Raw genomic sequence first — 26,310 nt, 5'->3', positions numbered from 1 at the left:
TTTGCATGTTTTTTTCATTTTGGTGAGCTATACAGATCTCCCAACAACATTTGTTGAAGAGGCTATTTTTACTACATTTTATGCTCCTGCCCCTTTTGTCGAATACTAATTGACAGTAGAGACTGAGGTTTATTTCTGGGCTCTCTATTCTGTTCCATTGTTCTATGTGTCTGTTCTTATGCCAGCACCAGAGTGTTTTGATTACTGTGGCATTTTAATATAGTTTGATGTCAGGTATTGTGATCCCTCCTACTCTGTTCTTCTTTCTCAAAATTGCTGCAGCTATTTGGGGTCATTTATGATTCCATATAAATTATTGAAATGTTTGTTCTGTATCTGTCAAATATGTCACTGGTATTCTAATAGGGATTGCATTGAACCTATAAATTGCTTTGGATAGTATGGACATTTGGATGATGTTAATTGTTCCAATCCATGAATACAGTACATGCTTCAATTTGTGTATGAAGAATTTCTTTCTTCAGTGTTGTGTAGTTTTCTGAGTACAGGTCTTTTACTTCCTTGGTTAGGTTTGTACCTAGGTAATTAATTTTTCTTGTTACTATATCAAATGGGATTTTTTTCCTGATTTCTGTTCCTGACATTTCATTGTTGGTGTGCAAAAATGCCTTTGATTTCTGAATGTTGACTTTGTATCCTGATGTTTTGCCAAATTCGCTTATTAGATGGAGTGCTTTTTTGGTGGAGTCTATAGGATTTTCTATGTACACTATCATGTCATATGCAAATAATGACAGTTTTGCTTCCTCCTTTCCAATTTGGATGCCTTTGATTTCCTTTTCTTGTCTGATCACTATAGCTAAAACTTCCAATACTATATTGAATAGAAGTGGTGAAAGCAGACATCCTTGTCTTATCTTAGTGGAAAAGATTTTAGTTTTTGCCCATTGAGTATGATGTTGGCTGTAGGTTTCTCCTGTATGGCCTTCATTATGTTAAGGTATGCTCCCTATACTCCCACTTTGCTGAGTGTTTTTATTATAAATGGGAGCTGCACCTTATCAAATGCTTTTTCTGCATCTTTTGATACAATCATGCAATTTTTGTGTTTCCTTTTGTTTATGTGACATATTACATTTATTGATTTGCAAATATTGTACCATTCTTGCATCCCTGGCATGAATCCTAGTTGGTTATCATATATGATCTTTTTAATGTATTGCTGGATGAAGTTTGCTAATATTTTATTAAGGATTTTAGCATCTATGTACATCAGCAATATTGGCCTGTAGTTTTTTTTTCTTTGATGTGTCTTTATCTGGTTTGGGGATTAGAATGATGCTGGCTTCATAAAGCAAGTTTTGGAGTCTTCCCTCTTCTTGGATTTTTTTGGAATAGTCTGTGGAGTCTGTTAGCTCTTCCTTAAATGTTTTATAAAATTCTCCTGTGAAACTGTCCAGTCCACGGCTTTTGTGTGCCAGGAATTTTTGATTACTGCTTCAAATTAACCAGCTCTTATCAGTCTGTTTAGGCTTATGTTTCTTCTTCATTCAGCTTTGGGAGATTATATTTTTCTAGAAATTTCCATTTCAGCCAGGTTTTCAAATTTCTTGGCATATAGTTCTTGTTTTTTTAAGAATGAATTTATTTATTTTTAGAGAGGGAAGGGAGGGAGGGAGGGAGAGAGAGAGAGAGAGGGAGAGAGAGAGAGAGAGGGAGAGAGAGAAAGAGAGAGAGAAACATCAATGTGCGGTTGCTGGGGGTCATGGCCTGCAACCCAGGCATGTACCCTGACTGGGAATAGAACCTGCGACATTTTAGTTCACAGCCCGCGCTCAATCCACTGAGCTACGCCAGCCAGGGCTTGGCATATAGTTCTTCATAGTAATTTTTTTACAGTCCTTTGTATTTCTGTGGTATCAGTTGTAATCTCTCCTCTTTTATTTCTGATTGTGTTTATTTGGGTCCACTCTCTTTTTTTCTTGATGAGTCTACTTAAAAGCTTGTTGGTTTTGTTTTTTCTTTTCAAAAAACCAGCTCCTGGATTTAATGATCCTTAGAATTATTCTTTTAGTCTCTCTGTCATTTAATCCTGCTCTGATCTTGGTTATTTCCTTCCTTCTGCTTGTTCTGGGCTTTGTTTGTTGTTGTTCCTCCAGTTCTTGTAGATGTAGGTTTAGGTTGTTTATTAGGTTGTTTCTATCTTTTTTAGGTAGGCCTGTGTCACTATGAACTTCCCTCCCAGGACTGCCTTTGTTGTGTCCGATAAGGTTCAGACTGTTGTGAGTTCATTTTCATTTGTTTTCCAGAAACTTTTTGATTTCTTCCTTGATCTCATTCTTGACCCATTCATTGTTTAATAGCATGCTATTCAGTCTCCACACGTTTGAGTGTTTTTGAGTTTTTTCCTTGAGGTTGCTTTCTAGTTTCAGGCCCTTGTGGTCAGAGAAAAATGCTTGATATGATTTCAATTATCTTGAATTTGTTGAGGCTTGCTTTGTGTCCTATCATGTGGTCTATCTTTAAAAATATTCCATATACATTTGAAAAGAATGTGTATTTTGCTTCTTTGGGATGAAAGGTTCTATATATATCAGTTAAGTCGCTTTGATTGGCATTGTTCAATGCCTCAATATTCTTGTTGACATTTTGTTTGGCAGATGTATCCATTCTTGACAGTGGGGTGTTAAAATCCCCTAGTATATGTGTGTTGCTGTCTATATCTTTCTTGAAGTTCTCCAAGATTTTCCATATATATTTGGGTACTCCTGTGTTGAGTACATATATATTTATAATGTTATGTCTTGTTCATGGATTCTTCCCTTGAGTATTATGAAGTGTCCTTCTGGGTCTCTTTTTATGGCCTTTGTTTTGAAGTCTAATTATCTGATACAAGTATTGCGACCCTGGCTTTTTTATCCTGTGCATTTGCTTGGAGTAGTTTTTTCCAACCCTTCACTTTCAGTCTGTGTGTAAGTCTTTTCTTCTGAGGCGGGTCTCTCGTAGGCAGCATTTGTGTGGGTCATGATTTCTTATCCATTCAGCTACCCTATGTCTTTTAATTGGCGTATTTAATCCATTTACTTTTAAGGTTATTATTTAGGTACTTATTTACTGCCATTTTACTCCCTTCTTACCTGTGTTCTTCTGTCTTTCACTCTTTTTCTTCATCTTCATTAAGCAGTCCCTTTACCATATCTTGCAGTACTGGTTTGATCCTTGTTTTTCTGGGAAACTCCTTATTTGGCCTTTCATTTTAATTGAGAGCCTTGCTGGGTAGAGTAGTCTTGGTTGCAGGCCTTTGGTTCTCATTACTTGGGATATTTCTTGCCATTCCCTTCTGGCTTGGAGCATTTCCATTGAGAAGTCTGCTGCTAGCCTAATTGGAGGGTCCCTCGAATGTTACTTCTTGTTTCTCCCTTGCTGCCTTTAAGTTCTTTTTTTGTCTTTTGCCAATTTAATTATGATGTGTCCTGGAGAGGGCCTTTCTGGGTTCCTCTTGATTGGGACCCTCTCTGTTTCCTGAATTTGTGTGACTTTTTCTGTCATCAATTTAGGGAAGTTTTCCATCATTACTTTTTCAAACAGGTTTTCTATTCCTTGCTCTTCTTCTTCTCCTTCTGGTATCCCTTTTATATGGATATTATTATGTTTCATGTTGTCCTGCATTTCCCTTAATCCCTCTTTATTCTTTCTGAGCCTCTTTTCCTTTTCTTGCGCTTTCTGGGAGTATTTTTCTACATTGTCCTCCAGCTTGCTGATTGATCCTCTACTTCATCAAGCCTGCTTTTGATTCCTTTTACTGTAGTCTTCAATTCAGAAATTGTCATTTTCATTTCCTCTTGGCTTTTGTTGATAGTTTCTGTGTCCTTTTTCAGAGGTGTAATTTGCCGTGAGTTCCTTGTGTCTTCACTTACAGTTTTTGGTAATTCGCACTGAGCTCGTGGAGCTTCCTTATAACAGTTGTTTTGAACTCAGTATCTGATAGTTGACTTGCCTCTATTTCATTTAGCACTCTTTCTGAGGATTCCTCCTTTCTTTTCATTTGGGGTTTTATTCTTTGTCTTCCCATTATTTGTGATTCTCTTCTTGTTTGCCCCTGCTACTTAAATTGATCTGTTTTGATTACCTGAGTTTGTGGTATGAACTTCTGTGGTAGGCAACCTGTGAGATTCAATAGTGCAGAATCCTTGATCTCCTGAATTTGATGGTCTTGGAATGCCCTTTATGCCATTTATGTTGGCTCGCTGAATATAATTGGATTTTTATTGTTATTCGGTCATTCTTCAGTGGGTCCTTCCCTCCAGCTGGTTGATTGTCACTCCACCCACCATGTCTTTTATGCTGTTGTGCAGGTGCAGTCAGTTAGTGCTGAACATTGTTCCTCTGTCCATCTCAGGTTTAAGGCTTCTGTTTCACTATTGTTCAGTTGTTTGTTCTGGGTATTTCTCCACAATTTAGCTGTAATTCCTGATTGGTCCTGGGAGGAGGTTATTGTGGCTTACATTACTCCTCCACCATCTTGCGTCTCTTCCCAATTCTGTTTCTTAGTCTCTGTACTATTTCCCCCATTCTCCTCGTTCCCCCTCCCCTCTGATATCCTTCCATATGATCTCCATGTCTGTGATTCTGTTCCTGTTGTAGTTGTTTGCTTAGTTTGTTTTTGTTTATGTTTTTTAGATTCAGTTGTTGATAGTTGTTAGTTTGTTGTTATTTTACTGTTCATAGTTTTGATCCTCTATTTTCTTAAATAAGTCCCTTTAACATTTCATATAATTAGGGCTTGGTTGATGATGAACTCCTTTAGTTTTACCTGGTCTAGGAAGCACTTTATTTGCCATTCTATTCAAAATGATGGTTTTCCTGGATAGAGTAAGCTTAGTCATAGGTCCTTGCTTTTCATCACTTTGAATATTTCTTGCCATTTCCTTCTTGCCTGCAAGGTTTCTTTTGAGAAATCAGCTGATAGTCTTATGGGAACTCCTTTGTAAGTAATTCTCTTCTTTTCTCTTGCTGCTTGTAAGATTCTCTCCTTATCTTTAACATTTGGCATTTTAATTATACTTTCTCTTGGTATGGTCCTCTTTGGGTCCAACTCGTTTGGGCGTCTGTGTGGTTCCTGGACTTGTATGTTTAATTCCTTTGCCAGATTAGGGAACTTTTCTTACATTATTTCTTCAAATAAGTATTCAGTTTCCTGCTGTTCGTCTTTTCCTTTTGGCATCCCTATGATTCAGATGTTGGCATTTTCGTAAATGTATCAGAGTCTTATTCTCTCCTCTTTTTTTTTTTGAATTCTTATTTCTTCATTCTGTACTGGTTGACTGTTTATTTCTTCCTTATGTTCCAAATCATTGAATTGAACCCTGGCTTCCTTTCCTTTACTGTTGGTTCCCTATGGATTTTTTTATGATTATTGTAATAGCTTGATTAATAAAAAGGAATGTCACAGTGGCACAGTGCACTTAGGTACAATCTCTAAAGTGCTAAAGTTTCTAGCCTTCATTATTTATACATTTTTCAATTATTTTTTATTGATTATGCTATTACAGTTTTCCCAATTTTCGCCCTTTATCCTGCCTCCATCCTGCCCCCCAACCCCCCAGCATTCCCCTCCTTAGTTCATGTCCATGGGTTGTACATATAAGTTCTTTGAATCCTCTGTTTCCTATATCATTTTTTATCTTTCCCCATCTATTTTATGCCTCCTAACTATGCTCTTTCTTCCCTGTATCTTCCCCCCACTATTCTTCCCTTCCACGCCCCACTGAAATCCCTCCATGTGATATCCATTTATCTGATTCTGTTCTTGTTCTAGTTGTTTGCTTAGTTTTTGTTTTCATTGTTTTTCTTTTCTTTTAGGTCATTTGTTGATAGTTGTGAGTTTGTTGTCATTTTACTGTTTATATTTTTTTATCTTCTTTTTCTTAGATAAGTCCCTTTAACATTTCATATAATAAGGGCTTGGTGATGATGAACTCCTTTAACTTGACCTTATCTTGGAAGCACTGTATGTGCCCTTCCATTCTAAATGAAAGCTTTGCTAGATAGAGCAATCTTGGCTGTAGGCCCTTGCCTTTCATTACTTAGAATACTTCTTTCCAGCCCCTTCTTGCCTGCAAGGTTTCTTTTGAGAAATCAGCTGATAACCTTATAGGAACTCCTTTGTAGGTAACTGTCTCCTTTCCTCTTGTTTCTCTTAGGATTTCCTCTTTGTCTTTAATCTTGGGTAACTTAATGATGATGTGCCTTGGTGTGTTCCTCTTTGGGTCCAACTTCTTTGGGACTCTCTGAGCTTTCTGGACCTCCTGGAAATCTATTTCCTTTGCCAGATTGGGGAAGTTTTTCTTCATTATTTGTTCAAATAAGTTTTCAATTTCTTGCTGTTGTTTTCTCCTTCTGGCACCCTTATTATTTGGATATTGGAATGTTTCATGTCCTAGAGGTTTATAAGACTCTCTTTACTATTTTGACTTCTTGTTTCTTCATTCTATTCCTGTTGGATGTTTATTTTTTCCTTTTGTTCCAAATCGTTGCATTGAGTCCTGGTTTCCTTCCTGTCACTGTTGGTTCCCTGAATATTTTGCTTTATTTCATTTTGGGTATATTTCGTTTGTTCTTTCATTTTTTCAACCAAGCTCAAACAGTTCTGGGAACATTTTGATTAATGGGTCTTTAAATTCTCCATCAGATAGGTTGCCTGTGTCCTCATTGCTTAGTTCTATTTTTGAAGTTTTGCTCTGTTCTTTCATTTGGGCCATATTTCTTTGTGTTGGCACAGCTGATAGATTGTAAGGGGGCGGGGCCTTAGGTATTCAGCTGGGCGTGGCAAGCCTCCTTACAGCTTTGTGGTGCTGTCTCTAGGGGAGGGGCCAGAGAGAGAACAATGCCACTTGCCTACTCCTCCCTAGTGTACGTTCCAAGGGACTCTCCTGTGAGACAGGGAATTTCTCTCACCATTGCAACCACTATAGTCTACTTTCCCCTTAAGTCAGCCCCACCCATGCAGTCCGCAGCCAGCCAGCTGTGCTGGCCGGTCCACAGCCTTGTCATGGTTTTTCTCAGCCGGCTGGCCTGGTGGTCCATGGTCTACCACCTTACCGGTCTGGTTGTTCTGATTGATTTCTTCTTTAATTCCTTGGTTGTCAGAGTTCCATGCAGTTTAATTTCTCTGGTGATTCTGGTTGTTTACTGATTTTAGATTGGTTGTTATCCTCCTTTTGGTTGTGTGAGGAAGCAAAGAGTTTCTACCTATGCCTCCCTCTTGGCCAGAACTCTGGATTTTTCTTTATTTCAATTTATGTAGCCTTCATTTCTTCCCTTATGTGTTTGCCATACTCAGTTTTTCTGAGTGTCCTTATCAACAGTGTTTTGAACTCTGCATCTGACAGGCTAGCTGTCTCCATTTTGCTTAGTTCTTTTTCTGGAGTTTTGATCTGTTCTTTCATTTAAGTCATATTTCTTTGTCTCCTCAACTTAGCAGCGTCCCTGTGTTTAATCTGTGTATTACGTAGAGCTGCTTTGACTCTCTGTGTTGGCTCACCTGTTACATTGTAAGGGACAGAGCCTTAGGTATTCGCCAGGGGAGGACAACCCTCTTCGCCACTTGTATGTTAGGACATTGTATGTAAGGAAGAGGTTAGAGAGGGAACAGTGCCACTTGCTCAGCACTCACCCTATTTTTTAGTCATTTTATCCACTTTCTGTATGTGAATGGTGCTCCTGTAGCTGTTGCCCTGATGGTAGTTTCCAGAGCGGATGGGTTTGCAAATGTTTTAGGACCTTGGGGGCCCTTTAAAGGGAATGTCCTGAGAGCTTGGCAGTTTCTTCCATAATCCCACCTCCTACTGGGTTTTACAGCCAGAAGTTTTAAGACTACTCCAGGCACTAGAAACCTGAGTTGTATGATCTGGCCTTAGGCTGGGATTGCTAGTTCCCCAGATGTCCCTCCTAGTTTTTATCCACCACATGTGAGTTTCAGACCATCTGTTCCACTGGCCACCACCACGGCCACCTTGCCACTGCCACCACACTGCTGTGGCTCCTTGTCTCCACCTCTCCTGCCTGTCTGGATGAATGTTTCTTCTTTAAATCTTAGTTGTTATACTTCCATACAGTTTGATTTTGTGGCAGTTCTGGTTTTTTGTTTTGAGGTTAGTTGTGATTGTTTTTATGGTTGTGAGAGGAGGCAAAGTGTGTCTACTTATGCCTCCATTTTGGCTGGAATCCTTTTTATACTGTTAAAAATTATTGAGTATTGAAGAACCTTTGTGCATGTGAATTATATTTACTTGTATTTACCATGTTAAAAATTGAGACTGAAAAATTCTTATTTGTAACATTGTGCATTGGTCATGTTGAAAATAATAGTCCACTTAGTTATGCAGTTCTTCCACATATTGCCACATTTTTTATACAATATTGAGCAATCACTTTTTATCACCATTGATCTAATGTGAAAAGTTTTAAGTATTGGGAAGTTGTCAGGCTAACAGAGCCAGATAAATGCTTTCCAAATTCTAGTTTTTGTTTAAAAGCTTACATTTAAACAAAATGTAACTGACAACAAATAATGCTACTTCTTTTACTTGTGGTGACAAGCTCACTGAATATCCAAGTCTGAATGGCTTTTTTTTTTTTTGGTTATTGTTTTATGTAAAAATAGAATTATGTGAACATAAATGCATGGCCTTGAGCTGATCATTGTACAACATCTGCAACCGTATGCATCAATAGTGCAAATGTCAAATGAAAAAGACATATATGAGGCCAAGATGAAGGCATCAGTAGACACACTTTGCCTCCTTGCACAATCAAATGAAGGACAACAAATTATTTAAAAAGACCAGAACTGCCAGAAAATTGAATTGTATGGAAGTCCAAAACCAAGTGAGTTAAAGAAGAAGCATTTATCCAGACTGGTAGGAGAGGTGGAGATAGGCAGCTGGGGCAGAGATTACATGCGGTAAGGCAGTGGCTGGAGGACTGGGTGGTCTCAAATTTGCATGCAGATAAACTGGGAGGAATAACTGGGAAACAAGAAAGACCATGCAACCCAGGGTTCAGCATAGGAAAAGAAAGCCTCAAAACCTCTGGCTGTAAAAACCTGTTTGGGTTGTGGTGGTGGGAGAAACTCCCAGTCTCACAAGACAGTTTGTTGCCAGTGCCTTCAGGGTCCTAGAACATACACAAAGCCATCTACCTGAGAATCAGCACCTGAAGAGGCCAGTTTGTTTGTGGGTAGTGGGGAAGTGACTGAAAGTCAGCCGAGAGCCGAACAAGGGCCATTCTTCCCTCTCCAGCTCCTCCCCTACATGCAGTGCCACAACCAGGATGTGGGTTGCTCTGCCCTGTCAAATACCTAAAGCTCTGCCCCTTACAACATAATAGGCACACTGAGACAGAAAAAAATATGGGCCAAATGAAAGAACAGATCAAAGTTCAGAAACAGAACTAAGCAATGAAGAGATAGTCAACCTATCAGATGCATAGTTCAAAACACTAGTAATCAGGGTGCTCACAGAAATGGTTGAGTATGGTTGCAAAATAGAGGATAAAGTGAAAGCTGTGCAAAGTGAAATAAAGAAAAATATACAGGGAACCAACACTGAAGGGAAGAAAACTGGTACTCAAATCGATGATTTGGAGCATAAGGAAGAAATAAACATTCATCCAGAGCAGAATGAAGAAACAAGAAGTCAAAAACATGAGGAGAGGCTTAGGAACCTCTGGGATACCTGTAAACATTTCAACATTTGAATCATAGGGGTTCCAGAAGCAGAAGAAGAAGACAAGAAATTGAAAACTAATTGGAAAAATAATGAAGGAGAACTCCCCCCATCTGGCAAAGGAAACAGATTTCCAGGAAGGCCAGACAGTCCCAAAGAAGCTGCATCCAGTGAAGCACACACCAAGGCAATTCATTATTATATTACCCAAGATTAAAGATACGGAGAGAATCTTAAAAGCAGCAAAAGAAAAGGAGACAGCTATCTATAAAGGAATTCCCATCAGACTATCAGCTGATTTCTCAAAAGAGATTTAGCTGGCAAGAAAGGGCTGGAAAGAAGTATTCAAAGTCATGAAAGGCAGGTACATACATCCAAGATTGCTCTATCCAGCAAAGCTGTCATTTAGAATGGGAGGGCAGATAAATTGCTTCCCAGATAAGGTCAAGTTAAAGGAGTTCATCATCACCAAGTCTTTATTATATGAAATGTTAAAGGGTCTTATCTAAGAAAAAGAAGGTAAAAAATATGAACAGTAAAATGACAACAAACTCATAACTATCAACAACTGAACCTAAAAAAAAATCATAAACAAAAACAAACTAAGCAAACAATTAGAACAGGAACAGAATCACAGAAATGGATATCCCTTGGAGGATTATCAGTGTGGAGGGGGAAGGGTGAGAATGGGGGAAAATATACAGGAATAAGAAGCACAAATGGTAGGTACACAATAGACAGGGAGAGGTTAAGAATAGTATAGGAAATGTAGAAGCCAAAAAACTTAAATGTACGACCCATGGATATGAATTAGGGGGGAGGAATGCTGGTGGGGCAGCTGCAGGGGGAGGGGAAGAAAGGGGAGAAAAAAAAGGGATAGCTGTAATAGCATAATCAATAAAATATATTTTAGAAAAGAAAGACATGACATATACTACTACCACTGCCATTATTATTGTTATTGTTATTATTATTATTAGCTTTCATAGCTTGTGTTCCATAATAGAGTTATGGGTTCCCCCAGGGATTACCATTTGAGATCCATTGTCTTACAGTACACATATATATAATATTTTTAATATATATACACACTCATTTTTCTTTCTTACAAGGTATCAGGATGTTATACTATGTTTTATACCTTCTTTGTTGGTATTATTTACTTTAGAACATATCTGGACATCATTTCTAATAAGAATGTAGAGCTCTTCCTCGTTCTTTTCATGATTGTGTAATACTTGGATCACGTGGCTCTAGTTTTTTCAACTAGTCCCCTCCCAATGGACTAGTAGGAGATATAAGAAGTACAAGTTACACACTGAGAATAAATAATATCTGAAGTGTAGCTTCTAATCCTTTATAAAACTAACTCTTAAATTTGATATTTGCATTGGCAATGAGCTAACACCTTTCAGTTATGATTAACATCAGCTAACTTCATACTTTTTTCTTTTATATGTTTGTACTGTGAGTTATTTGGAATATAGTCATCAATGTATAAATCAAATATGTCTTTTGGTAGTTATTTACTGAGCATCTATTATATCCATTGTAAATGTTAAAGCTTATAATCATATCAAATTTTGTGTGTAAATATTTACAATAATATGTAATAAGTAGATACAGGAAATAAAATCTCCCATTAGACTTTCATTAATATCTAACATGAAATGCATTTTTATTAAGATATAATGTAAAATAACTTTTTCTAGGCACAATTAAAGATAGAAGATTGTTTATGCATCACATTTCTGTAGAGCCAATTACCTGTGGACCTTGTTGGTAAGACATGTTTAAATTTTTTTCAGTTCTACTAATACATTGTAGAAAATGTATGGGTTTTTTACATAAATATTTATAAATACAATGGCACTAACATGCATACAGTAGTTAATACTTTCATTTTGAAGGCCTGCATCAGGGTTAAATCATTGTGTGCTTGGCTCATATTGTATAGTGCTGTCCATATATCAGCTTATTTTTTGTTTAGAGTTATAACTTTATAGTTAAACAGATTTTATGCTTTTTATGGCTGAGGTACTGGGGTTCTGAGATTAAGTGGGATCAAGAAAGTTACTCAAAATCCATTATCAAAAATAGGATACATAGAAAATATTTTATCTCTCCTCTAAAGTCCTACTAAAATTACTGAGTTTTTTTTTTTAATGTATAAATCCACAAGGACAATGATAAGAAGGAACAAAACAATTTTGGAAGCTAAAACAGCTGAAAGATTTAGAAAGCCCAAGTCTGACATTAGAGCCAGTAGAGAAGCTACTTACTCAATTTAATTTTTTATAAAGAACTTGGAAGAGACTCGGGTTGTCAGCAACATGTACTAAAGGTAAAGTAGAAAATAGGAAGATTCATTGAAAATCTGTTTAAGAAACATCCATATCCCTTCCTCCATTGCAGATAGGCAGTTATCCCTCTTCCAGAAGGTTATTCTCTGGAGAAGAAGAATTGGAGGGATTCTGAATCGGGGATGGGATGGTGGGAGGGTACTGAACGCAGAGATTAAGTAAAAATCTCTATATCAAATAGTGACACTCGCTGACCTCCTTCCCATACTTGGCTTCCATTGCTGACAGCCAAGCCTCTAGGTAGAAGACTAGAAGGTTTTTTTCTGGGGAATATGACCAGCTTAGTAGACCAAAGTGAAAATACTGACAGTTGCAACAGCATAGCCGTATCACCAGACAGGGAAGTCAACAATGGACAAGCCCACCAGCACACAGCTTTCAGTTGGCTCTTCAGTGCCTCACTCTGAAATAAGAAGAGCTAATCAAGAAATACCTGTCCCTGGAAGAAAGCCTGTATGAAAGATAGTGTCCAAAGCACAAAGGAAAGGAAAGAGGGAGGGAGGGAAGAAGGGTGGGGGGAGGGATACAGAATTTAGAGGATGTAGACTGCAAGGAGAAGAAAACTTTTTAAAAACTTACTAATATTCTCAGGAAAGAGAACATACTGCATCCTTAAAATATGTACTAAAGAGCTCTTAGAAATTAAAAATATGATAGCACAAATAAATTAGAAGTAACAGAAGATCAAAGTTATGAGCATTGCTAGAAAGTAGAACAAAAAGATAAAGAGATGAAGAAAGTACTGAAAAGATAATCAGAAAAGTCTGAAATTTTGAAGTTTGAGAAAGAAGGAACAAGAGAAATGAGAGAAATTTTCAAAGAATTTATTTTATCACTACTAAAGGACATGAGTTTCCTTGGTTAAAAGGGTCCTCAGAATGAGCACATAAATAAAATGACCCACACTAAGGGAAATCCTTGTGAAATTTTTGAACATTAGGTGCAGAGAGGAACCTAAATTTTTTCAAAAGGCAAAAAACCAAATCAGGTTTCAAACAAAGTTTTAAGAGTCATATGGTATATAAATCCTCTCATCATTAACAATGGAAACTGGAAGACTATAGATTCTATGTATAAGGCAGAGCAATGCCTTTGAAATTCTGAGAGGAAATGATTTCTACCCCAGTCTTAACACTAACCAATATATCAAAGAAGTGTGAGTATAGACTTTTTTTTTCAGGTGCCAATTACCACAAGGTTTATCTCCATAGCATTTACTACCATATGACATATTTGTCTATTTCCCTCCACAAGAATATAAACTCTGTGATTTTATTTCCTCATTTTATCCCCCAGCCAGAACAGTGTAGGCACATAGTAGGACCTCATTAAATATTTGAAGGATAGATGAATGGATAACTAAATTAGTTCTAGGGTAACTTCAAGTTCCAGCGGTTTCAATTTGGGTAAAAAGAAGTATGGGGTTTTCAAAAGATACCAGTTAGGAAGAATGTGTATGCTAAGGAAGATGATAAGTTTAATTTTGGCCATGTTGAGTTTGAGAAGAATGTAGAAGAGCAAGGTAGGGCAGTCTGGTGCTTTATGCAGTTCAAAGTATAGGAATAACACTAGGGGAAAGTCAGGCATGAGATACAGGTTAATGTTTTTATTGTTAGGTAGATGTTAAAGCAATGGGTGTGACTGGCCTTGCCCAGGAAAGTGTCTAGGAAAGAAATCCAACTTTGGAGACAGGAATGTTTTTAAGAGTAAAAAAGAAAAAAACAGCCAAAAGAAAGAGAGAGAGAGAGGGAGAAAGAGAGGGAGAGGGAAGGAAGGAAGGAAGGAAGGAAGGAAGGAAGGAAGGAAGGAAGGAAGGAAAGGGGGGGAGAGAAAGAGAGAAAGAAAGAGAAATGAAGGGGCAATGGTGGTGTAGATATTAGTGGTGAGAATTTTAAGAAGAAAATAGTCAACTGTCACAAATGCCAAAGGTCTAGTAGAATGAATGTACACATGAAGCAATATTTGTTTTTTGGCATTTGGGAGGTTATTAGTAACTTTATTGAGAAAAATTTCTACAGAGTAGTAGGAGAAAGTAAGAGTTCAATGAATGGAAATTGAGGAAGTGAAAATTGCTAGTTTAGATTACTTATTTAGGAAAGTTAGGCATGAGGGGTATGGAACAGTAAGTATGATCTTGAGGGGTAGACAAAGCTGAGGACAAAGTGTTTCAAGAGTGGGCAAGGCTTTCTGGCTAAATGAAAGGGGCACTAAGAAAAAGTATCAGCAGATGGTAGAAAGAGAAAGGAAGGAAGTAGAATAATGACTAAAAGAATGGGGCTCCTGAAAGACCAAGATATTACTTGGGGTCAGAAGTACACGTGAGGACATTAGCCATAAAAAGAAGATGGGTAACTTTCTCTGGTAAAAGAGGTGAGTGAGGAGATAGACACAAGGATCCCTGTTTGACAGACTCTTTCATTATGGGAAGTAGGTGGTAAAGTCAAAGGCTGGTGTCAGTATGTGAGAAGTTGTGATGGACTTGGAAAGTGTGGTATGGTTATGGATGGCAAATGCAGAATAGTTACCAGAATAGTATCACCATATAGCAGTGAGGGTCTCCCCCCAAAAATGCATATCCCATAACTTGTGTGTGTATGTGTATACATTTATTGGTAACTAATCAAATGTTTTCTTCCCATTGTAGCACAACTAAGGAAAGGCAAGAAATACAGACTCCAAATTTTACTGAACCTGGTCAGGAACTTCTGTCCAAATCTCATTTTTATGAACAACTGACTTTTGAAAACTCTTCAAGCAATTTATCAGTTTTGGGGGAGCCATTTTGTAAGGTTTCTGCAACAAGAAATAAAAAAAGAAGACACTCGATGACTACAGGCAAACTGACAAGAGTCTTTGTCCCACCTTGTAAAGCTAAATCACATTCTCACAGAGATGATCAGTGTCTTGGCAGCAATACTAATTTAAAGGAAGACAAACAGAAACAAAGAAACATAGTTGAACATGGCTCTGGTAGTAGTAAAAATAATATTAATGACAATGAAGTTCATCAGTCTAACAAAGATAACTCCAATCAAGTAGCAACTATAATCTCCACAAAGTGTGAAGAAAAACATTTAGGTATTGTGTGAAAATTTGTGTTGATATATTTTTGCCTTTCAGTTAGATACTCCTTAGATTAAATAATGCTTTGAGGATTTCCCTCCATTTGTGATGATTAATAATTTCAAAACTTCTTTAATGCTAGCTTTCCAAGCCCAGAGATTAGGTTTAAATTATTCTAATATTCTCTTTCAAAGGTAATTACTTGTGGACACAAAATCTAGGACTAGTATTACTGGAATATATTTTTTTATCAGGCTACTAATTTTCTTCCAAATAGGAAATGAAAATAATAGACTTATTTCTATTCTTTAGTAGTTGAAACTTTTTTAATTCCTGAAGATTTAAAAGTAGAGCTAGGTGATACATATAATTTTATAAAGCAAGGATTGTGCTTTAAAATTTTATATCAGTATTTTCTTTTGCTAATTACTTATTCCTTAATAGATTTAGTTGCAAATCTTCAGAATGCCAGAGACATACAGAATATGCGGATTAAAAAGAAACATGGGCAACATATTTTTCCACAGCCAGGAAGTCTGTATCTTATAAAAACATCCTCTATGCCAAGAATCTCTCTGAAAGCAGCAGTAGAAGGCCAAGTTCCTTCTGCATGTTCCCATAAACAGGTATGCTTTGTCAACCACACTAATAGCTTTTATAATAACATATAATCTTATTTTATTAACTAGTGTCTCCAGATTGTTGTGTTTATTTTCATTTTTTAAAAGATTTTATTTTTTTATTTTTAGACAGAGAGGAAGGGAAGGAGAAAGACAGGGAGAGAAACACCAATGTGTGGTTTCCTTTCACATACCCCTTTCTGGAAAACTGGCCCACAACCCAGGCATGTGCCCTGACTGGAAATTGAGCCAGCGACCCTTTGCTTCCCAGTCTGGCATTCAGTCCACTGAGCCACACCAGCCAGGGCTCCAAATTGTTGAAGGAAAGAACCAATTGAATCAGGATGAAAGAAATCATCATGTTTCCTAATCCACCTACAGGGACCACCTTCTTCTCCTATGGTGCCTTAATCCTACAAAGTGATCTGTGCTTCAGAATTAGTATTTCTCTTCTCTTTTCAAAATGTATTTTATTATTATGAGTGCTCTTGGTTAGGGGTTAGAGGAAAGTAATCTTACTGAATTTAAATTTTGAATAATTCATAGTCCTGAGCCCACTAAGAGCTAGTCACATTTTAAAAAGAGGATTCTTATTAAGCCAGTACTATCTAGTTATCATTTTTAGGCACCAGAGAAGTGAAAATAATATTGATAATATTAATAGATAATATTGAATATTTTTTATGTGGTAGGCACTCTTCTAAGATCTGTGCTTGCTGCTTATATCTCATTTAACCTTCACAAGTACCTAAAATAAAGTCACCATTTTTTTGTTCATCGTTTTATAAATGGGAGCACAGAGAAGGTTAAGTAACTGCCCCAAAGTCACATAATCAGCAAGTAGAAGAGCCACAGTTCCAAAGCAAGGAGTCTTGACTCCAGAGTAAAGTCTGAACAAAGGAAAAGATACTCTGGGGTCAGGCCTCTGGGATAAAAGTAAGTACCTTGAAACTAGGTTAGGCAGTGTAGAAATATGACCTCCTGAGGTCAGACTCCCTGAAAAACTTACACTTTTTACTGCTCTCTCTCTTCTAAATTTTTGGACTTAAAAGTTTTTGTAAAACATTGTTTCTTTTTTTTATCCCCACAATGGCTTCCAATGGCAGATCTATCCAGAGAAGTATACACAGGGGTATGAAAAAGGTGCAACAGACTCTCTAATGCATGGGTCATTTATAGTACATCAGCATTTTAGCTTCTAGTAGATAAGTTAAATGTTTTAATAGTGATTAATATTTAAATGAAAATTTTGGGGTAAATTCAGTTTTGGTCTCTTAAAAAGAGACCAAAAGAGACCATTGTTTTTATTCTATAAAACATTGTTTTATTTGATTTTGTTTTTCATTCATTATCAGATTTTTCTATTATTTCTTTTGTGCAGCTATATATGTATGGCGTCTCTAAACATTGCATAAAAATTAACAGCAAAAATGCAGAGTCTTTTCAGTTCCACATTCAGGATTATTTTGGTAAAGAAGGTGCAGGGGCTGGAAAGGGAGCACAGTTGGCTGATGGTGGATGGCTTATACCCTCCAATGATGGGAAGGCTGGAAAAGAAGAATTTTATAGGTACTGTATGTAAAAAGAGATCTGTGTTAACTTTTACATACTCTTATCATCCCTCTTCCTCACAAAGTTCCTCTTTTTTCTCTTTCCTAATCTATCTAGAGCTTAAAAAGTTGTCCAGGAATCAAATTTTGATACACTGAATCATTTTAAATGCATTATGGTTCAATTTACATTCTGTTGAAATCTTTTTTTTTTTTTAATCATCACCCAAGGACATTCCATCATTGCTTTTAGAGAGGAAAGGAGAAGGAAGAGAGGAAAGGAGAAACAGAAATATCACTGTGAGAGAGAAACATTGATTGGTCACCTGCTACACACACCCAGACCAGGGATTGAACCCACAGCCCAGGCACATGCCCTGACTGGGAATCAAACCCCCAGCCCTTCAGTTACAGGTCAACATTCCATGCAACTGACCTACACCAGCCAGGGCATGTTGAAATACTTTAAAAAGTAAATTAAACTTTGTCTTAGGATTTAATGAATTGTCTTTTCTTAAATTGGGACACTTTTCTTATGCATTTACAAAATAAAGACTGATAAGAAAAACTTGAATTAGCCTTATTATAGACCCCCGCATACATACAGTTATGTCATATTCTCTCTCATTGTATATTTCAATAAATATGAAATAGAAATACTAAAAATTAAATGTAAGTACCTAAATATCAGTAAATGCCGAAAGTTAGTAAACACCACTGCCCTCAAAATCAACAATTTAGAAACTATATAACTTCCTATGATTCTAATGTTTATATAAGCATAATTTAAAGCTTTTGCTCTCAGAGATGTATTACCTCATGCCAGTGGCAAGAGATGGGAAGGTTTTCTGTAGTGCTCTTATTTTTTAATATCGCTATACACCTTTCTAAATTTTAAAGTTTTGGGGAGTGATAAAACATTTTTTCTTGAATTTTTGTTATGTATTTTAAGCTATTGGAATGTTATGTTTTGTTTGTTACTTTTATGTTATTTTAAAAGAAGAATGTTATTTACATCTTGCACTTGTCTCATATAACATATCTACTATGGATTCTAGTTGGAGAAGTATGGTACACAGTTGTAGTATTTTGTTGTGTTAAGTAAACTGCATTGTGTAGAGGTTAAGAGTAATGACCCTGATATCAGGTGGGCAAGATTCATAATGTTTGAGTGTTGAAACTCAGGTTGTTTATGGATCATTCAGTAAATATTTACTTAGTACCTACTATATGCCAGATACTATCCTATTAGGAATAAGAACAACAAAATAATCTTCCCTAAAAGGCAAACATTCCAGTCGAGCAGTCTAGAGTGGGGAAGGAAAATTAAAAAACAAAACAAAACAGTAAATTGGCCCTGGCCAGGGGCTTAGTTGGTTGGAGCAAGATCCCGTGCACCAAAATGGTTGGTGTTCCATCCCACATCAGGGCACAAACTGAAGTTGTGAGTTCCATCCCCAGTCAGGTGCTTATGGGAGGCAATCATTCAATGTTTCTCTCTCATCTCTCTCCCTCTCCCTCTCTCTCTCTCTCTCTCTCTCTCTCTCTCTCTCTCTCTCTCTCTCTCTCTCTCTCTTTCATCTTTCTAAAATTGATGAAAAAACATATCCTCTGGTGAAGGTTAAAAAAATAAGTAAATAGTATGTATACTATATTAGAATGTAATAAATACTGTGAATATAAAGCTGGAAAGCAGGGTTAGGGAGAGTTAGGTGAGGAGAGGTACAGTTTTTTAAATAGATTAAGTGTCAGAAGGCTTCACTGGGTCTGTGACATTCTTATCAGTGACCTGAAGGAGGTCAAGGGAATGAGCATAGGACTGTGTGGGGACAGCATCCAGATTCTACGGGGCAGCATACAATAGGAGGAAGGTTAATGTAGCTGGAGAAGACTGGGTAACAGGAGCTATGCTAGATGAGATAGAAGGGTAGGACCTTATAGATCTTCGTAAGAACGTTGGCTTTTACCTGAGTAATCATTTTCACTTAGAATGTTTAAAGCAGAAGGTGACGTGATCTAGCTTATTTTTGAAAGAATGACTCTGGCTACTTGTTAGGATCAGAAAGTAGGGAAAAATAAGGGTGGAGACAGAGAGACTACTTAGGAAGCTTTTGCACTAATCCGGGTGAGAAATATTTGCTTGGACCAAGTAGGTACAATTGAATTAGTAAAAAGCAGTTGGATTCTTTAAAGGATTGAAGGTTTGCTTCAATCCTTGAAGCAAATGCTCAAGGATTGGATAAGGAGTGTGAGATAAAGAGGAGAGTAAAGATGGCTCCAAAAGATTTTGGCAGCAGTTGGAAGGATAGTTACCATGTACATAAAATTGAGAAAACCAAGGATGGAAGGGAAATTGAGAGTTCAGTTTGGGACATTTGAAGTTAAGGTTATCAGTAGACATGCAGGGAGAGATGTTGAGTAGGCAGTTGGAGTTCATAGATAAAGTATAGGCCAAAGAAATTAATTTGAGAATGGTCAGGATATAGATGTAATTTAAAGCCATGGAAAAGAGATGTAGAAAGAGCAACCACAAGTCAGAAATAAATGCCAAAGAGTGTGGTGTTGCAAGCCAAGTGGAGATGGAACTTTGGGGAGTAGAGAATAACGAGCTATGTCAGTGCTGCTAGTAGATGAAGTAAAATGGGAACTGAGAATTGACAGCTGGGTTTAGCAACATGGAGGTCATCACTAATCTTAATAAAATAATACAGTAATTTGGTGGAGCAAAATCTTGATCAGAATGCAATAAAAAGGGCAGTGGAGGTAGAGGAGTTGGAGAGAGAGAGAATGTAGTTGTTTTTTCAGGCATTGCCTAAAAGAGAAGCAGAGAAAAAGGGCAGTATCTGGAGAAGGAAGTAGGATCAGAGGGTGTCAGTTTTGTTGTGTCTATTTGTTTTAAGGTAGAAACAGTATTTTTTCTGCTGGAAATCGTCCAGTAGAGGGGGAGTGAAATTGATGATGCAAGGGAGAAAGGAGCATTTCTAGGTCAGTGTCCTTGACTAGGCATGAAAGGTTGGGAGCTTGGGTACAAATGGCAGGAAAGGACAAAGTGAAGGATACAGATGCTGGTGGGTTGTTATATGTGAGAGTGGAAGCTTATGAAAATTCTCTTTTGATTATTTCTGCCTCCTTAGTACTAAGAGTAAGAATGGGAAAGGAAGAAGAGTTTGAGATTTGAGTAGAGAGGGGAACACCAGGACTAGAGAGGAAGTTCTTACATGATTTCTAAACAGTCTCTTTAAGATGAAAAGTAATCCCAAATACAATTATTTGAAATTAAGGATCTCATTTTCCAGTTGGAATAATTGTATTGACTAATATGTTAAGTGGATTTGTATTATATTTTCATACATGTCAAATCATTTTCTAGTTACGTTGCTTATTGATTATACATTAACTCAGAACTTTATTGAATGTTCTCACATAGTATATGTTTTTGCAAAGAATAGTCATGGTTACTGAATTTAATATTATCTTATGTGTTTTTTACTATATTATTGCACTTTTTTCAGGGCTCTATGTGACACCCCAGGTGTGGATCCGAAGCTTATTTCTAGAGATTGGGTCTATAATCACTATAGATGGATTGTATGGAAACTGGCAGCTATGGAATTTGCCTTTCCTAAGCAATTTGCTACTAGATGCTTAAACCCGGAAAGGGTACTTCTTCAGCTAAAATACAGGTGAGTTTAAAGCATTGCATTATGTGCTCATACGCTGCAGTGTGATTCATACTTCTACGCAGTCTGTGACTTCATGCCATAAAGGTACACGGGCCAGTGGGTGGTGAACTTGCCATCGCACACTGGTGTTCAGTTGTATGGAGTAGTTCTCTTGTCATCTCCCTGGGCCCACCTAAGAGAAATCACACATTTGTACACTTTTACTTCCCTCTTCCCCCACCCCCTCCTTCACTTCTTGGCATATGAGAAGGATTGAATTTCTAATTTGATCTACTATTTGCGAATTGCTAATAAAGCATTTTCACATTTGGGGGGTTTTAATATTTAATTGATATTTTAATAGTATAAAACAGTATACTGCTAGCTACTAAATTTTAAATTCTCTTCTATTTCAGTATTTCTTCAATAAAAGTACTACATTTTTATCGTCAATTATTAGATGACTGTTTTTGATTGAAATTGAAGACTCACAATTTCTAAAATAATGCATTTTTCTTTTTAGATATGATGTGGAAATTGATAGAAGTCAAAGATCAGCTATAAAAAAGATAATGGAAAGGGATGACACAGCTGCAAAAACCCTTGTTTTCTGTGTTTCTGAAATACTTTTACCAAGTTCAAGTTTACCTAAAACTTCTAGCAATAAAACTGCTGATGTGGATACCAGCAAAACAGCCACTGTGGAACTGACAGACGGATGGTACGCTGTGAAGGCCCAGCTGGACCCTCCCCTCTCGGCTCTCGTACAGAAGGGTAGATTGGCTGTTGGTCAGAAGATCATCACTCATGGAGCAGAACTGGTAGGCTCTCCTGATGCCTGTTCACCTCTTGAAGCCCCAGAATCTCTTAGATTAAAGGTATGTTAAATTAATGCACTCTCTTGATAAAAATCAGTCACTGGTTCAGTTAAATTTTAGAAAGGTTTTACATTTAAAATTTTAAATATACTTATGCCTATTAAGGATATTCTGTTTTTAAAAAATGTACTCTAATCTCAATGTAAGCAGCAGTTTCCTCAGACATACTTCTCAGAATGTATACCCATCATTAAGCTGCATGTGACTATATAAGACTTATGACCCCCCAAAAAGCAGTCACTGATGCAGCCCTCCTTGACCTCCCTATTCAGGCCCCACAAAGGCAACCACTGCAAATCCCACGGCTCTTTCTTGGCTTATATGCTATGTCTTCTTCTCTCCTTCAGGTTAGACATTGACTTATATTAGCTCCCTGGTGTGAAAGAGGGCTGAAGTGTATATTCAATGTTTACGTTATAATGACTATGAAAAATACTTTTTGCGACTCAGCATATAATATATATATGATTATATTTCCTTTTTAACAACTTACTGCTTTCCCTAGAGTTACTGTGTTGCCTTTTCTTTTCCCTCCTTAATTTTCTGAGTCCTTACCACCAACTCATTCGCACACAGGAGTTACATAAAACTCATCTCAGTGCTTTAAAATAACCTTTTTCAGGTCCATTTCTTTTTCTTGGAGATCCTTGTACCTCTCCATATTCCCGCTTTATCCTAAAGTGGTGGTTTTCTAGATAAGCTACACAGGTATCATCCTGGACAGTATTTTCACCTCTTTCTGTGTCAGTAGAATTTTCTGAATTTCATACCTTTCTAGATTTATTCTTTAGTTTTAAGGGCACACAACCTCCAGAGGCTTCTTGCGAAAGGGATTGTGTGCCTGGTTAATCATATTGTAAGGTTGGCCAAATGTAGACTTTGAGGTTCAGATAATTTATTTAGAATAATTTTGAAGACATTTCCTCTATTAACTTGTTGCTTCTAGTTGCAGCTTCTACTGCATTTATGCTATTCTTATTCCCAGTCCTTCACTATGGGATCTTTTTTAAGACATTTCAACATCATTTGTCTCCAGTATTCTGAAATTTCATAATAATGTACTTTGGTGTCGGCCTTACTTTTTAATCATTGTCCTGGTTACACAGTGGCAGTTAGTCTATAACATGTGTCCTTCATTGAGTTCTGGGAAAGTTTCTTGAGGTAGTTCTTTGATCATTTCCTCCTTTCCAGCTTTCTCTTTTCATTTTTTAAAATTCTGAATATTTAGGCACTAGGCCTCTTAGATTGGTCCTCTAATTTTCTTGTCTTTTTCCTCCTATCTTCCATTTTGTTGTCTTCTCCCCACCAATTTCTAGTTCTTAATTTCCCCTTTTTTTTTTTTAAGATTTTATTTATTTATTTTTAGAGAGGGAAGGGAGGGAGGTGGGGGAGAGATCAATCTGCGGTTGCTGGGGGTTATGGCCTTCAACCCAGGCATGTACCCTGGCTGGGAATTGAACCTGCGACACTTTGGTTTGCAGCCCGTGCTCAATCCGCTGAGCTACGCCAGCCAGGGTTAATTTTCCCTTTTAATCCCTAAAGTGAATCTGTGCTTGTTGGCATAATGTTTAATTTTCAAGAGACCATTATTATTTCTTAATTTTTTTCTTTTTTATGACATCTGCTTCTTGTTACATGTATACAGCATTTTCTCATCTTTCTAAAGTGATTGATTAATATTTTGATTTATTTTAGTTTTTCATGCTCCATGTGTTTTGTTTTGTTTTGTTTTGTTTTGTTTTATTTTGTTTTGTTTTCTATGAGAACCTCTTTTCTTGTTTGGATCTCAGGTTGGATACTTTCCTCGACTGGTAATTGTTGGTGGTTCTTTCCTCTTCAAGAGTGGGGCACTAATGAGCTGATTAGAAGCTCTGTGTGAGGTGGGGCTTGTCAACCTGTCGGGTGGTAAAACAGGGATTTGATTTTTTTTTTCATTAGGAGACCCTCAAACATCAGTGACTATTCTGAGAGCTGAACAGAGTAAAGAAACTAAAGGGGGATTCCTTTGCAGCATATGGGTTTTTGTTGCTTTTCTGTTTTCAATATAGCATCTCACTTGCACCCTAGCTACATCTGCTTGGTGGTCCAGAGTCCAGGACATGTGTGGCTCAGTCTCTTCAGAAAGTAAACTCTCCCGGGTTCTTTTTTTGTCCAGAGGAGGAAAAAACAGTCACCAGGTTGCTTGGTAACTGAGGTTTTAATTACCTTCCTCCTGTTTTCAGCTCCTGCCTACAGAGGTACCTGTTGCCTTCAGTTTTCTTAAATTATTTTGTTTCATATTGGCTTCATAACAGCAAGTGTGCTAGCTGAATAACCTTGGGTAGGTTATGTAATTTCTCTTATACTTAAGTTTTGTCACCTGTAAAAAGGGAGTAAGTCTTAGAGTTGTTGTGAAGATTAAATGTTAATATATGTCAAGTACTAACACTGTACCAGGCACCACAGTAACTGCTCTATGAATGTTTGCTATTTTTATTAACTGGAATTATTCTTGAGCTGCTTTATTATGTACCACTTGTCCAACAAATGATTAATTTCCAAAATTTTGGTAATTATCTCATCTACTGTCCCCTCTAGTTCTTCGTCCTTGTAGGTTTTTTTGAGGAAGCCCAGGTAAATAAGTATATTTTAACCCATCATGTTTAAATTGAATTCTGTTTTATTAATTTTCTAATACAGGCATACTTCCAAGATTTTAATATGGGTTCAGTTCCAGACCACCACGATACAACAAATATCTCAATAACACGAGTCACATGAATATTTTGGTTCCCCATTGCATATAAAAGTTGTTTACTTGTAGTCCAGTGATTTTCAACCTTTTTCATCTCATGGTACACATAAACTAATTACTAAAATTCTGTAGCACACCAAGAAACATACTTTTTGTCAATCTAACCAAAAAAAAAGTACAATTTTTATTTTGATCCTCACCTGAGGACATTTTTTTCATTGCTTTTAAAGAGAAGGGAAAGAAGAGGGGAAGAGAGGGAGAGAAACATCAATGCAAAGCATTGATCTGTTGCCTCCTGCATGCACCAAGACTGGGGATCAAACCCACAACCCAGGCATGTGCCCTGACCAGGAATCAAACCCTCAACCTTTTAGTTATTGGGATGACACTCCAACTGACTGAGCCACACCAGCCAGGGCAAAATTGGTGTAATTTTGATTCATTCACATCAGATGGCTATTGCTATGTTAGCTATTGTCATTTTTTTGATTTGACAGTCTAAAAGAAAAGAATTCAGTGCCTTTTTGTATGTAGTCAGATATTGGACGTTTTAAAAATTCTTGTGGCACACCACTGTGCCTCTTGTGGCTGCGGCAGCGGTTGAAAATTGCTGCTATAGTCTATTCAGTTTGCAATAGCGTCATGTCTAAAACAACAACGTGCATACCTTAATTAAAAAATACCTTATGTCCTAAAAACACTGACCATCATCTGAGGCTTCAACAAGTCTTTTTACTGGTGGAGGGTCTTGCCTTGACACTGATGGCTGCTGATTGATCAGGTGGTTGTTGCTGAAGGCTGGGGTGGCTGTGATAATTTCTTAAAATGAAACAACAGTGACATTTGCTGCATGGATGGACTCTTCCTTTCACAAATAATTTCTTAAAGATCACTGATCATAGATCGCCATACCATAATAAAAATGCAAAAAATTTCTTTAAAATACTATGCAAATTACCAAAATGTGACAAAGGCACAAAGTGAGCAAATGCTGCTGGAAAAATGGTGCCGATAAACTTATTTGATGCAGGGTTGCCACCAACCTTCAGTTTATAAAATACATACAATATCTGTGAAGTGTAATAATGCATATTGCAATGAAATAAGGTGTGCCTATAGTCATATTTACATGACATTAAGACTTTAGAGCAGTATGAACAATTTTTTTTTCAACAGCTTTATTGAGACAATTCACAAACCATGCAATTCACCCAATGAAAGTGATAATTCCATGGTCACAGAGTTACACAGCCATCACAACAATGACTTTTAGAGTGTTTTCACCACGAGCCCACTGTCTGTTGGCAGCACCAATCATCCTCAGCTTTCAGACACCCACAGGTCTTTCTCAACCTAAAAAGAAAAAAAAAAGCCTCCCTTAACCGTGCTCTTCACTCCCTGGCCATTGTACAATAGGTTTCCCTCTTTCCACTGTTCAGTCTCTTAAAAAAAAAAACTTTTTTAACAACTTTAAAATTATAGTTGACATTCAATACTGTATTAGTGTCAGGTGTACAGCATTGTGCTGTACACTTCACAAAGTGGTCTCCCCAATATTTCCAGTACCTATGTGGTACCATATATAGTTATTACAATATTATTGAGTATATTCCCTATCCTATACTTCCCACTTCTGTGACTATTTTGTAACTGCCACTTTATACCTCTTAATCCCTTCCCCTTTTTCACCCAGGCCCCTAGCCCACCTCTTCTCTGGTGACCTTCAATTTGTTCTCTCATCTGAGTCTGTT

General features: G+C 37.2%; 1 protein-coding gene across 4 annotated transcripts in view; it reads left to right on the top strand.

The window, feature by feature from the left end:
• The window catches only part of BRCA2 (BRCA2 DNA repair associated), a 78,534-nt gene that overhangs the window by 29,097 nt on the left and 23,127 nt on the right, over nt 1–26,310 (top strand). For all 4 annotated transcript variants that reach the window (XR_006786415.1, XM_045844865.1, XM_045844866.1 and 1 more), the window contains exons 13-18: nt 11,402–11,471; nt 14,697–15,130; nt 15,560–15,741; nt 17,117–17,304; nt 20,798–20,968; nt 21,471–21,825. Coding sequence is in view for 3 of the 4 variants with exons in the window: in XM_045844865.1 (XP_045700821.1) it covers nt 11,402–11,471; nt 14,697–15,130; nt 15,560–15,741; nt 17,117–17,304; nt 20,798–20,968; nt 21,471–21,825 (1,400 nt within the window). In the remaining variant the exon portion in view is untranslated. The remainder of the gene's footprint in view (nt 1–11,401; nt 11,472–14,696; nt 15,131–15,559; nt 15,742–17,116; nt 17,305–20,797; nt 20,969–21,470; nt 21,826–26,310) is intronic.

Source organism: Phyllostomus hastatus, unplaced genomic scaffold (assembly GCF_019186645.2).
Source record: "Phyllostomus hastatus isolate PE091 unplaced genomic scaffold, TTU_PhHast_1.1 phas_contig_41, whole genome shotgun sequence".
Taxonomy (NCBI): domain Eukaryota; kingdom Metazoa; phylum Chordata; class Mammalia; order Chiroptera; family Phyllostomidae; genus Phyllostomus; species Phyllostomus hastatus.
Note: the sequence above shows the minus strand (reverse complement) of the source record. Positions and strands in the feature narration are given on the sequence as shown.